The following is a 13,098-nucleotide window of genomic DNA, read 5'->3' on the forward strand; positions in this document are numbered from 1 at the left end:
CCCACCCTACTAGGGAAAGAGAGAGGCAGACTGGGAGTATGGACCGAGCAGTCAACGCCCATGTTCAGCGGGGAAGCCAGACCTTCCACCTTCTGCAACCCACAATGACCCTGGGTCCATGCTCCCAGAGGGATAGAGAATGGGAAGGCTATCAGGGGAGGGGGTGGGATATGGAGATTGGGTGGTGGGAATTGTGTGGAATTACACCCCTCCTACCCTATGGTTTTGTTAATTAATCCTTTCTTAAATTAAAAAAAAAACACCAGAATGGGAGTATGGATCAACCTGTCAATGCCCATGCTAAGTGGGGAAGCAATTACAGAAGCCAGACCTTCCACCTTCTGTACCCCATGACCTCTATTTTCACTTATTTCTTACTATTTCCTTTTGCACTTTAATCTTTCACTTTACAGAGGTGGGGATGGGGTGGGGGACACACCCGCAGCACTGCTCCGTCACTCCTGAAGCTTCCCCCACTGCAGGGCAGGACCAGGGGCTTAAATGTGGGTCTTTTACAGTGAGGTGTGCTCTACTGGGAGCCACTGCCCAGTTCAACAGACAGTACAAGACTGAGTAAACATTGAGAACAGATGAAAAATCTTGTAAACTTATTTATTTATTTATTGCCTCCAGGGTTATTGCTGGGGCTTCAGTGCCTGCACCACTCCTGGAGGCTCTTTTTTCCCCCTTTTGTTGCCCTGTCTTGTCATTGCTGTGGTTATTATTATTGTTGTTATTGAAGCCGTCGTTGGATAGGGCAGAGAGAAATGGAGAGAGAAGGGGAAGACAGAGAGGGGGAGAGAAAGACAGACACCTGCAGACCTGCTTCAACACCTGTGAAGCGACTCCCCTGCAGGTGGGGAGCCGGGGCTTGCGTCACCTGCACTTAACCCACTGTGCTACCTACCGCCCAACCCCCAATCTTATAAATCTTATAACATTAATCTTTCCTTCCTTCCTTCCTTTCTTTTTTTAGATAAAGACAGAGAAGGCACAGCACTAGAGACCACAGCACCAAAGCTTCCTTTAATGCAGTGAGGGCCAGGTTTGAACCTGGGCCACGCACATGGCAAAGCAACACACTACCCAAGTGAGCTATTCCGCCAACACTAGCATTAAACTATCTAAAATGGTTGGCAGAGCCAGGTGCTGGCGTACCTGATTGAGTGCACATGCAATCAGGATCAAGGACCCAGGTTCAAGACCCCACCCCACCTGCAGAGGGGAAGACTCCGGAGTGGTAAAGCCATGCTGCAGGTGTCTTTCTTTCTTGCTCCCCGTCTCCTCTCTCCCTCTCAACTTCTCTATTGAATAAAATATTTTAAAACGGTAAAGGAGAAAAAGAGAAAGTGGCTGACAAGCTTAGTGTTTTATGTCTGACATATTGGTGATGCGGGGGGGGGGGGGGGGCGGCTCCTCATTTACTGCCAAGCCTATTATCGAGCAGAACAGAGCAGAACAGAGTAGTCAGTAAGTGAGGACGACTCACACCTGAAATGTCCGCACTGGGCTCAGGAGATAGCACAATGGTTATTTATTCAAAATGGCTCATGATTTTCATGCTTAAGCCTCTTAAGTCCCAGATTTACTAACGGACCCAGCATAAGCCAGAGCAGTTGAGTGCTCTGGCAAAAGCAAGTAAATAAATAAATAAATCACCACAATCAATAACACGTAAATTTTTGAATGTAAACTGCTGGAGTACAAAAATTCATCAGAAACTTCTTCTAAAAAACAGCTATCAAAACAATTCTAAAATAATCACTAGATTACCTGAAACTTTATTAAATATGATAATTGCCATTTGTAGATTAACAATTATCATATTTAATAAAGTCATTATTGTTATTGCTGTCATTGTTATTGGATAGGAAAGAGAGAAATGAAGAGAGGAGGGGAATACAGAGAGTGAGAGAGAAAGACACCTGCAGACCTGCTTCACCGCATGTGAAGTGACTCCCCTGTAGGTGGGGAGCCAGGGGCTTGAACTGGGATCCTAATGCCGGTCCTTGTGCTTTGCACCATATGCCCGGTCCCTTTTCACTTTTTTTAATAGGATAAGTTGAGAAGGGGAGAGGGAGATAAAAGAAAAAGATAGAGGGAAAAAAAAAAAATCTGGTCACCCGGAACAGCTGAGGCACCAATCCCCAATGATTAACCTGTTGTCAAAAGAAAGTAAAAAAAAGGCAAAGTAAATGATGGGAAACTGTCGACGTTAATGTGGACAGCAGTGCAAGCACAGAATGAGGCTTATTACTCCTCCCAGATAGGAGTCGGAGTCTGGGGAATGAAAAGGAACTGTGAAATATGCTGTGAGATGAGCAGGAAGTTAGCTTTCCAAGACCTAAGGAAGCCTACAGCCCCAAAGGTTTCTAGTTCAATACTCAGCATTCCCATAAGCCAGAGCTGAGTAGTGCTCTGATCTTTCTCTGTGTCTCAATTAAAATTAAACACAGGGGGAGTCAGGCGGTAGCACAGTGGGTTAAGCCCAGTTCGAACCCCGGCTCCCCACCTGCAGGAGAGTCCCTTCACAGGCGGTGAAGCAGGTCTGCAGGTGTCTATCTTTCTCTCCCACTCTGTCTTCCCCACCTCTCTCCATTTCTCTCTCCTATCCAACAACAACATCAATATCAACAACAATAAAACAACAAGGGCAACAAAAGGGAATAAATTTTTTAAAATAATAAATAAATAAACACAGGGCCAGGTGATAGTGCAACCCACTGAGTGCACATGTCACCATGCACAAGGAACAGGGTTCTCGCCCCTGCTCCCCAGCAGCGAGGGGTGGACACACACGGTTCAGAGGAGTGAAGCAGCTCTGAAGGTCTCTTTCTCTATCCCCGCCCCTTTCAATTTCTCTGTCCTATCAAGTAAAACGAAGAAAAAGGAAAAATGGGGAGTCGGGCAGTAGCGCAGCAGGTTAAGCGCATGTGGCGCAAAACGCAAGGATTGGCTTAAGGATCCCGGTTCAAGATCCGGCTCCCCACCTGCAGGGGAGTCGCTTCACAGGCGGTGAAGCAGGTCTCCAGGTGTCTGTCTTTCTCTCTCTCCCTTTCTGTCTTACCCTCCTCTCTCCATTTCTCTGTCCTATCCAACAACGACAATAATAACTACAACAATTAAACAACAAGGGCAACAAAAGGAAATAAATAAATATAGAAATATGTATTAAAAAAAGAAAAAGGAAAAATGGCCCCTGGGAGTGGTGGAAACACTGGTGATAATAAAAACTGAAATAATAAATAAATAGCAGGGCCAGGCATGGTGCTACTGGTTGAGTGCACGATACCGTGTGTAAAGATCCAGGTTCAAGCCCCCACTTCATGCAGGTGTCTCTCCCTACCTCCCATTTCTCTCTCAATTTCTCTCTGTCCTATCAAATAAATAATTAAAATAAATGCATAAGCACACAGCATACTCTTTATTTAAAAATGTATCAATGAGCTCCGTGCAAAGACACAGATACTGCCCTACCAGATGGAGCTCAGCAACTGGGCTGTGGCAAACTCCTGCAAGCACTAACCACCGACGACATAACCCTGGGCGCCTTGCTGGCACGCACCACAGAGCACATCGTCAATGCTCACAGGCGATGCGCCGTGCTCTCACCTGTAGAATGTCAATCCCCAGAAGCAACTTAATGAGGCTCTTTGAGTAAGATGTGTTCACACTGTAAGAAAAGAAGCTATTTACTTTTCAGTTTATCTTCCCTGCTTTAATGTCATCCTTTCTCCATCAAAATTGGGTAAATATATTAATGCTACAAAGAAACTATCCCGTCAGGTTTCACTCACACACACACACACACACACACACACACACACACACACACACACACACACACACGGGGAGGGGGGCACACCTGGTTGAGTGCACATGTTGCAATGTGCAAGGACCTGAGTTCAAGCCCCGAGTCCCCACCTGCAAGGGGGAAGCTTTGCAAGTGGTCAAGCAGTGTGGTAGGCGTCTCTCTGTCTCACTCTCTACCACCCCCTTCCTTCTCAATTTCTAGCTGTCTCTATCCAATAAATATAATTAAAAAAAAAAATTAAAAAGAGAGTAAACAAGACAGCTCATTAAAAAAATTTTTTTATTTGCTAAGACAATAGAAAAATTGAGAGGAAAGGAGGAGATAGGAAAAGAGAGACCTTAAGCACTGCTTGTGAAGCCTTCTCCCTGTAGGTGGGGACTGGGGACTTGAACCCAGTTCCTTATACATGGTAACACATGCACTCAACCAGGTTTGTCACCACCTGGCCCCCAAGAAGACAGCTCTTTAGCAAGGGAAAGGTAGAGTTGAAATTCTTTTTTTAAAAAAATATTTTTGGTCCAGGAGGTGTAGCAGTGGATAAAGCATCGGACTCTCAAGCATGAGGTCCTGAGTTCAATCCCTGGCATCTCATGTACCAGAGTGATGTCTGGTTCTTTCTCTCTCTCTCTTCGTTTCTCATCAATAAGGATCCCGTGTAAGGATCCCGGTTCGAGGCCCCGGCTCCCCACCTGCAGGGAAGTCGCTTCACAGGCGGTGAAGCAGGTCTGCAGGTGTCTGTCTTTCTCTCCCCCTCCTCTCTCCATTTCTCTCTGTCCTATCCAACAATGATGACAACAATAATAACCACAACAATAAAACAACAAGGGTAACAAAGGGGAATAAGTAAATAAATAAATTTTTTTAAATTATTTATTTATTAATGAGAAACATAGGAGAAGAGAGAAAGAGCCAGACATCACTCTGCTACATGTGCTGCCAGGGACTGAACTCAGGACCTCATGCTTGAGAGTCCGATGCTTTATCTACTGTGCCACCTCCTGGACCACTAGAGTTGAAATTCTATCAACAAAGGAGAGACATTCTAAACACTCTGACTCTTAACCTCATAACCATAATCTGAACTATTTGATGGCTATGTTGAAACTCTGAGGAGGAGAGAACTAAAAAGTGAAGTTGCAGGGCTGGGGAGATAGCATAATGGTCATGCAAAGAGTCTCCACGCCGGAGGCGCTGAGGCCCCAGGTTCAATTTTAAAAAATTACATCCTTGCATCCTGTCCCCTGCAATGCAGTTAATGTGATGGGCTAAATTTCATCAATGCTCCAAACTCCCCTCACCATACCTGGCTTCTTCATCCTGTAAGCGTTCACAAGACAAAAGGCAATTCCTGAAACTGTCTTTGTCCTCAATGTAAGACTCCAGGCCACTAACAAATTCTTCTATTACCTTCATGGTGTTTTTAAAAATGCAGAGCAAATAAGAGTTTTAGTTTATCATTTGCAGTGGTTAGATAAAATCATTCTAGTCCATTTGACTTTACATCCCCAACTCCAGAGCTCTGCTGGCAAAAAGCACCTACCGTGGGATAAGAAGGGTGTTTCCGCAGAGCCTGAAAGAGCTTCTTCTGGAAAATGATCTGATCCACAGCTACGAGGAATGAAGAACAGTTGGTCACCAGAGTCTTCAATGTCTCCTCCCAGAGCTTCCCTTCCTTAAGGCTGAAGTTCCCTATCTGAAGAAACCACTAAAGATACTCTCAACCTCACCTCAGAGCTAGATGTAAACCCACAGGAAAACCAATCTAGCTTTGATAGAGGAGATAAACGGGCAGTAGATTTAGCAGGACAGACCAGACTATGTTCTAAAAGTAGGATCTTGCTCATGGGCATTTAGTTTTTCTCACAAAAACACAGAATTGAGCAAGGGAAGTGGCCAGAAGTAGAGCACAGGGCATGCATGCATAATGCTCTGGTTTCAAACCCTGCACAGTTGAGCATGAATGACAAAAAAATAACACCTAAAAGCATAAAGAATAGGATGGAGATGGCATAATGGTTCTGCAAATGACATTTATGCCTGAAGCTCTGAGTTCCCAGGTTTAGTGCCCAGCACTGTCACAATCCAGAGTTTAGCAGTGCTCTAAGTAAGAAAAAAAAAATATATATATATAATAATTATACATATTAAGTATATATAATTATAAGGAACCAAACATACCCATCCAAAAAGATCTATGTATTCCTATGTTCACAGCAGCACAACTACAATTTGTAGTAGCCAAAACCTGGAAGCAACCCAGGTTTCCAACAACAAACGAGTGGCTGAGAAAACTGTGGTCTAGATACACACTGGAATACTACTCAGCTATTAAAAATGGTGAATTCCCTTTCTTCATCCCATCTTGGATGGAGCGTGAAGGAATCATGTGAAGTGAGATAAGCTAGAAAGAAAAGGATGAATACTGGGTGATCTCTCACATAGGCAGAAGTTGAAAAACAAAATCAGAAGGGAACGCACTAAGTAGAACTTGGACTGGAGTCGGTATACTGCATCAAAGTAAAAAACTCTGGGGTGGGGGGTGGTGTTCAGGTCCTGAGGTCCTGGAACATGGGCAGAGGAGGACCTAGTGGGGGTTGTATTGTTATGTGAAAACTGGGAAATGTACAAACTATTGTATTTTACTGTCAACTGTAAACCATTAATCCTTCAATAAAGAAATCTAAAAAGAAAATATAAATGTTGGTATGATGCAATTAGGAAAAAAAGAGGATAAGAAGGATTTTTGTGTGTGAGTGCTATGAATATCTAACATGCAGCCATCAGGACTGAACTCTGTAACAATATTCACTTTCGCCCTTGTCTTAAGACAGATTGTACTCCATTCTGATCTTCAATCCACTCTATTTAGAAAATTCCTAATTCAGTGCTGAGTCATTCTCTAAGACCAGAGAAAAGATTGAGATTAAAATATTACCTAGTTGATTCTGACTTTCTCCAGTTCTCAGACTCAGTCCTGATGTCTTAAGAAGCTTTACAAAGACACTGTCATGTTCTTCAACTTCATTGTGAATGCGCGATTTCTTTGCCCTTTTGGAAAGTGGCTGCCTTCCAGCTTAAAAAACAAACAAAAACACCCACAGAAATAAGTTTCAAGACTGTGATGAAGAGCTGCACAGAGATTCCAATGCAAACACTAGAACACTAACCCTGTGACTAAAGTCCACAGGCTTCCACTGACATTATTTCTAGCGTGGTCGCCGACAGCAGCTTCCAGGCGAGCAACCAAGGGGAGAATATTCTCACTTACTGATATTACTTGAGGAATTTAAGATTTTCTGCTCCTAATAAGAACAGCATAGAAATGTTTCCCATCGGGGAGTCGGGTGATAGTGCAGCGGGTTAAGTGCAGGTGGTGCAAAGTGAAAGGACTGGCATAAGGGTCTCAGTTCGAGCCTCCGGCTCCCCACCTGCAGGGGAGTTGCTTCACAAGTGGTGAAGCAGGTCTGCAGGTGTCTTTCTCTCTCCCTCTCTATCTTCCCTTCCTCTCTCCATTTCTCTGTCCTATCCAACAACAACGACATCAATAACAACAATAATAATCACAACAATAAAAACAACAAGGGCAACAAAAGGGAATAAACAAATAAATATTTAAAAATAAATAAATAAATGTTTCCCATCTAATGACTAAGCCAGTTCCTCATAAAATGTTTCCCATCTAAATTCTAAAGCAGCTAGGAACTCTGAGGCTGTTGTCTGCTAAGCTCGGTACTGGGATCCCTGGATTGTTTATTAAAATGCATATTCTTTTTTTTTAAAGATTTTATTTATTTATTAATGAGAAAGATAGGAGAAAGAACCAGACATCACTCTGGCACATGTGCTGCTGGGGCTCAAACTCAGGACCTCATGCTTGAGAGTCCAAAGCTTTATCACTGCACCACCTCCCAGGCCACAAAATGCATATTTTTGGGTCACATGACAGAGATGCTGAATCCAAATCCTGGAGAAGGGTCTGGGGAGGGTGATTTTTTTAACATGTTTTTTAAAAAATATTTTATTTATTTATTAATGAGAAATATAGAAAGAGAAAGAACCAGACATCACTCTGGTACATGTGCTGCCAGGGACTGGACTCAGGGCCTCATGCTTGAGAGTCTGATGTTTTATCCACTGCACCACCTCCCAGACCACGAACATGCTTTTTTAATGGAAGAATTTTTTCTTTCTTAATTTGGACAGAGAGAAATTGAGGGGCCAGGCAGTGGTGCACCTGGTTAAGTGTGCACAATACAGTGTGCAAAAACCCAGGTTCAAGTCCTAGTCCCCACTTGCAGCGGGAAAGCCTCACGAGTGGTGAAGTAGGGCTGCAGGTGTCTCTCTGTCTCTCTCCCTGTCCCCTCTCAATTTTTCTATGTCTAATAATAAATAAATAAAAATTTTTAAAGAAAGAAAGAAAGAAATTGAGAGGAGAGGAAGAGATAGAGAGGGAGAGACAAGAGAGACCCATGCATTACGGCTTCACCATTTGTGAAGCTTCCCCCAGGGGCTTGAACCCTGATCCTTGTGCATGGGAATGTGAGTACTTAAGTGGGTAAGCCACTGCCCAGCCCTGAGCCAAGACCGTTAACAAGCTCTCCAAGTTAATAATCCCCATGAACACCAAAATGTGAGACCCAACGATCTGGAAGCAGGGTAGACTGAATGGGACAGGCAATCCTAAGAAGAATCTTATCAGTGTGGACATGGCCCAACTGCTGGTCGGGGAGGAGGCGCAGCTAGGAGAGCATAGAGAACCCACGTGTGTGAAGCCCCAAGTTCAAGTCTGGTACTGCACATGCCAGAGTCTCTTTCTCCAGAAATAAGTAACTCTTAAAAGGAAAAATAAATAAAAATCCTGATTGGTTCCAGCCCAAGGCTCACAAGCCATGAGTACAAAATGCCCCGTCGGAACTGAGAAGGGAGCGTACTGAGGTAGGTGTCTGCCTGTCATGCACAAGCCAGGCTCAAGCCCAGCACTCACTGCAACGCAGGAAGCTTCGATGTTGTGCTTTCCTTCCCTTTCTCTCGCTCTTTGTCTGCCTGGAAAAAAGGAGGCTCGGAGTGAAGCAGCCCCAGCAACAGCACAAGCATTACAGTCAAACAGGTATTTGCAGTCAAGCTCATTGAGTCCTCTCCTTTGATGACGCGATTCTTTTTTTTTTTTCATTCCCTTTTGTTGCCCTTGTTGTTTTATTGTTGTAGTTATTATTGTTGTTGTTATTGATGTCGTTGTTAGGTAGGACAGAGAAATGGAGAGAGGAGAGGAAGACAGAGACGGGCAGAGAAAGGCAGACACCTGCAGACCTGCTTCACCGCTTGTAAAGCGACTCCCCTGCAGGTGGGGAGCCGGGGGCTTGAATCGGGGGATCCAGGTCCTTGCGGTTTGCGCCACATGCGCTTAACCCGCAGTGTACTGCCTGACTCCCTGATGACGCGATTCTATAGCTTTTTCTTTCTGCATTTCCTTCTCCTTGACGCGATTCTATAGCTTTTTCTTTCTGCATTTCCTTCTCCTAACAAAGCTTTAAGCAGAATGAAGCGAAGCCTCTACCTGCCTTAAGGTAAGCCAAGGCAGAACAGGGTGACAATTCCAGTTTGTTCATCACTCACCAAGAGAGTCCCTTCCATAAATTTAGTTAAGAAGTCGCTTCCCTCTCGGGGAACATCGTCCCCAAAGTGTGACATTTCCTTTCAGTAACTCCGGTTTATTTCTCTTGAGCTCAAGTTTTATCAGTTTTCCTACATTCCACAATTCCATTAGAAACAGACTGTTAGGGCAGGAAGGTAGCATAATGGTTATGCAAAGGACTAACCAGGCACACCTGGTTAAGCACACACATTACTGTGCCAAAGGACCCAGGTTCGAGCCCCTGGTCCCCACCTGTAGAGGAAAAGCTTCACAAGTGGTGAAGTAGGGCTGCAGGCGTCTTACTGTCTCTTTCCTCTCTACCCCTCCCCTCTCAAGTTCTCTCTGTCTCTATCCAATAATAAAAATGGAAAAAAAAAAGGGACTTTCATGTCTGAGGTTCTGAGGTAGCAGGTTCAATCCCTGGTACCACCAATGAGCCAGAGCTAAGCACTGTTCTAGCAAGGGTAGGGAGAGGGAGAGAGAAGAGAAAGAGCATCAGAACTTCCTTTTCACTCAATTAATTTTATTGGATAGAGACAGAGAAATCGAGAGGGGAAGGAAGGTGGGGAAGAGAGCAAAAAGAGCTACCTGCCGGCACTCTTCACTGCTTGTGAAGCTTTCCCCTTGCAGCTAGGGACTGGGCTTGAATATGTGCGCTCTACTGAGTGCACCACCACTGCCTACTCCCCCCAGAATTTCTTCTTCTTAAGCTTATTCCTAGAAATTTTATTTATTTTTTACAAGTGCACTGCTCAGCTCTGGCTTATGGTGGTGCGGGGGATTGAACCTGGGACTTTGGAGCCTCAGGCATGAGAGTCTCTTTGCATAACCACTGTGCTATCTACCTCCCCGCCCTTCCTGGAAATTGTAATCATCCTAAAACCTGCTCAAAAGTCAAGAAGCATTTCTAGCAGCAGGAATTATATCTGACCAAGAGTCAGACCCAAATGCTAGAGCCTAGTATGACCCAGCTAGCTAGCCAACAGTCACATCTGTGCTTTCTTAGCACCCCAGGTGAGTGTAGCATAAAGACTACAGCCCTGCCCTGCCCTGCCCTGCCCTGCCCTGCCCTGCCCTCCTTATTGGAGCTGCCAAGGCCTTCGGCAGCCGCACTGCCACCTGGACAGCCTGTTGTTTTTCTGCCTCCCGCATGCTTGCTCTGGAAGCCTTCCTTCTTCTTTTTTTTTTTTTTAATTATCTTAATTGATGTATTGGATAGAGACAGTCAGAAATCAAGAGGGCAAGGAGTGATAGGGAGAGAGACAGAGAGACACCTGCTGTTAGAGGCAGTAACTCTAGAATAGTTATAAGTATAGTTGCTTTTTGAGTTTGAGTTTTAAGAATAGTTTAAATATAGTTGCTTTTTGCCCTCCTGCCCAGTGAGGTGGAAAATTCCTTGCCCTTTTCCCTTCAACAGAACTTAAAGTCCATCAATTATTTTAACAGACCCTGCAGTGAACAGACCTCCTCATGACCTTTGCATAGGAATACTGTCACCAGGTATTTCAAACAGATGGCCTGATGAACTACAAACAGATGGCCTGATGAATTACAAACAGACGGCCGGGTGGTCCCAACAAAGAGCAAAGAAATGTGGTGACCCCTCCACTTAGGCGGGGACCTATTGGTCTGGTGTGATGTTTAGAACTAGCCCAGGCTTTGTTCTGAATGGATCAGGCTATTGATAAGTTTGAAATGATTGGATATAGGCTAATAAGGTGATGTGTTTCCCCCCTCCCTGAGTGGAGTATGAATTCCTATAAATTGTGTGGTTTGAGCCTTGTTCAGGGTCGAGCTGGCAGACTGCTGTCTGTTGCCACTCGGCCCGGATTGCAATTCGTGAATAAACATCTTTTGCTTCCTTGCAGTGGATGGTGGTTTGATTTTGCTCACTAACACCTGCAGTCTTGCTTCACCACTGGCAAAGCTTTCCCCCTGCAGGTGGGGACTGGGGGATTGAACCCAGGTCCTTACACATTGTAACATGTGCGCCACCACCCAGCCCCAAATGGTATCCTTTCCCATTATCCATTACCACCATAGCTGTTACATAACAGAATTTTTGCTTTCAGGGAGAAAAAGGAACCATAAGCTTTTTTTTTTCTTTCTTTTGTACAAGCACCTATAGTTGGAGAAGTGAGGTACAGAGTAGGCATGCACAAAGGCCCTTTGAGATGTACAAACTCAGACCTCCTGAGACAAGACTCCACGTGCGGTATCCACTTAGCCTTAATGACTCACAGCACGGGAAGCCGGGACCCTGATTATCTCTTTAACACCTTCCCGTCTGCTATGGGGAATAAAGCACTTACTGGCAGCGTCTTCTGTCAAGTTCTCTTTATCCTCAAGTTTGGACAGTCTTCTTTTGGAAACCATTCTGACCAGTCTTCTACGTAAGATTACTTTCTAGAGCAGAAGCGGGGGATGGAAACGATCACAGACAAGCTACAGGAGATCTGCAGAGTTAATGTCACACGTCAGAGGAAACCACACTCCGCAGCATCAAAGCGGCTCTAGCCGGCACACTGTTATGTGTTTATGAGCGACAACAGAGGGGAGACAGAGTTAAGAACCCGAGCATCACTCTGGCACATGCTCTGCCGGGATGTGAACACCAGGCCACTAGCGCTATTTCAATACTCAAGATGGTAAAGCCTACACTCTGTCAGGTGAGGTACCTCCCAGCCTCCAAGCAAATGTCTTAACAAGTCATGTATCTTCTGTGCGTTTCCAGTGCATAAATAAGGCACGCTCATGCTGCACTGTGCTCTACTAAGTGTGTTGAACCTTAACTAAATATGAGTCAGAGGGGGAGGAAATAGCTTGTATGGTGAGGGCACACCTTACCGTGTGTGAAGCCTTGAGTTCAAGCCTAGCACCAGGGACAGCACCTGCAGAGCCCCACGGGAGGTAGAACAGTGCTGTGATCTCTCTCTTGCCTGTCTTTGTTTCCCATTTTCCACTTTCTCCCTTACTAGGGAAAGACAGAAGCAGGCTGAGAGGAGAGGGTATTTGAGTGGAAGCACTCATAGTATGAAGCACAAGGATCCCTGTTTGAGCTCCTGGTTCCCCACCTGCAGGGGTTGCTTCACAGAAAATGATACAGATCTGCAGGTGTCTGTCTCTCCTCCCCTCAGTTTCTCTCTGTCCTTTCCACTAAAAAAAATGGGAAAAAATGGCCACCAGGAGCAATGGATTTGTAGTGCCGGCAGGGAGCTCCAGCAATCACCCTGGTGGCAGGAAGAAAGAATCCGGAGGTAGCACAAAGTGCTCGTCACACAAAGCACAAGGACCGGTGTAAGGATCACGGTTCGAGCCCCGGCTCCCCACCTGCAGGGGAATCACTTCACAGGCAGTGAAGCAGGTCTGCAGGTGTCTGTCTTTCTCTCCCCCTCTCTGTCTTCCCCTCCTCTCTCCATTTCTCTCTGTGCTATCCAACAGTGATGACTACAACAATAAAACAACAAGGGCAACAAAAGGGAATAAATAAGTATTAGAAAGGTTTTTTTTAAAAAGAAAGAGGCTGGGGATATGAATCCACCTGTCAACATCCATGTCCAACAAAGAAGCAATTACAGAAGCCAGAACTCTCGCCCTCTGCACCCCACAAAGAACTTCTGCCCATACTCCCACAGGGTAAATGACAGGGGAA

General features: G+C 45.0%; 1 protein-coding gene across 2 annotated transcripts in view; it reads right to left on the reverse strand.

Moving 5' to 3' along the window:
* The window catches only part of FANCD2 (FA complementation group D2), a 64,102-nt gene that overhangs the window by 49,754 nt on the left and 1,250 nt on the right, over positions 1 to 13,098 (reverse strand). For both annotated transcript variants that reach the window (XM_060180725.1, XM_060180726.1), the window contains exons 2-6: positions 11,759 to 11,852; positions 6,750 to 6,887; positions 5,355 to 5,422; positions 5,118 to 5,221; positions 3,613 to 3,673 (exon numbers count right to left, since the gene is read on the reverse strand). In XM_060180725.1, coding sequence (XP_060036708.1) covers positions 3,613 to 3,673; positions 5,118 to 5,221; positions 5,355 to 5,422; positions 6,750 to 6,887; positions 11,759 to 11,822 — 435 coding nt within the window. In that variant the 5' untranslated portion in view covers positions 11,823 to 11,852. The remainder of the gene's footprint in view (positions 1 to 3,612; positions 3,674 to 5,117; positions 5,222 to 5,354; positions 5,423 to 6,749; positions 6,888 to 11,758; positions 11,853 to 13,098) is intronic.

This window comes from Erinaceus europaeus, chromosome 21 (genome assembly GCF_950295315.1).
Source record: "Erinaceus europaeus chromosome 21, mEriEur2.1, whole genome shotgun sequence".
NCBI lineage: Eukaryota > Metazoa > Chordata > Mammalia > Eulipotyphla > Erinaceidae > Erinaceus > Erinaceus europaeus.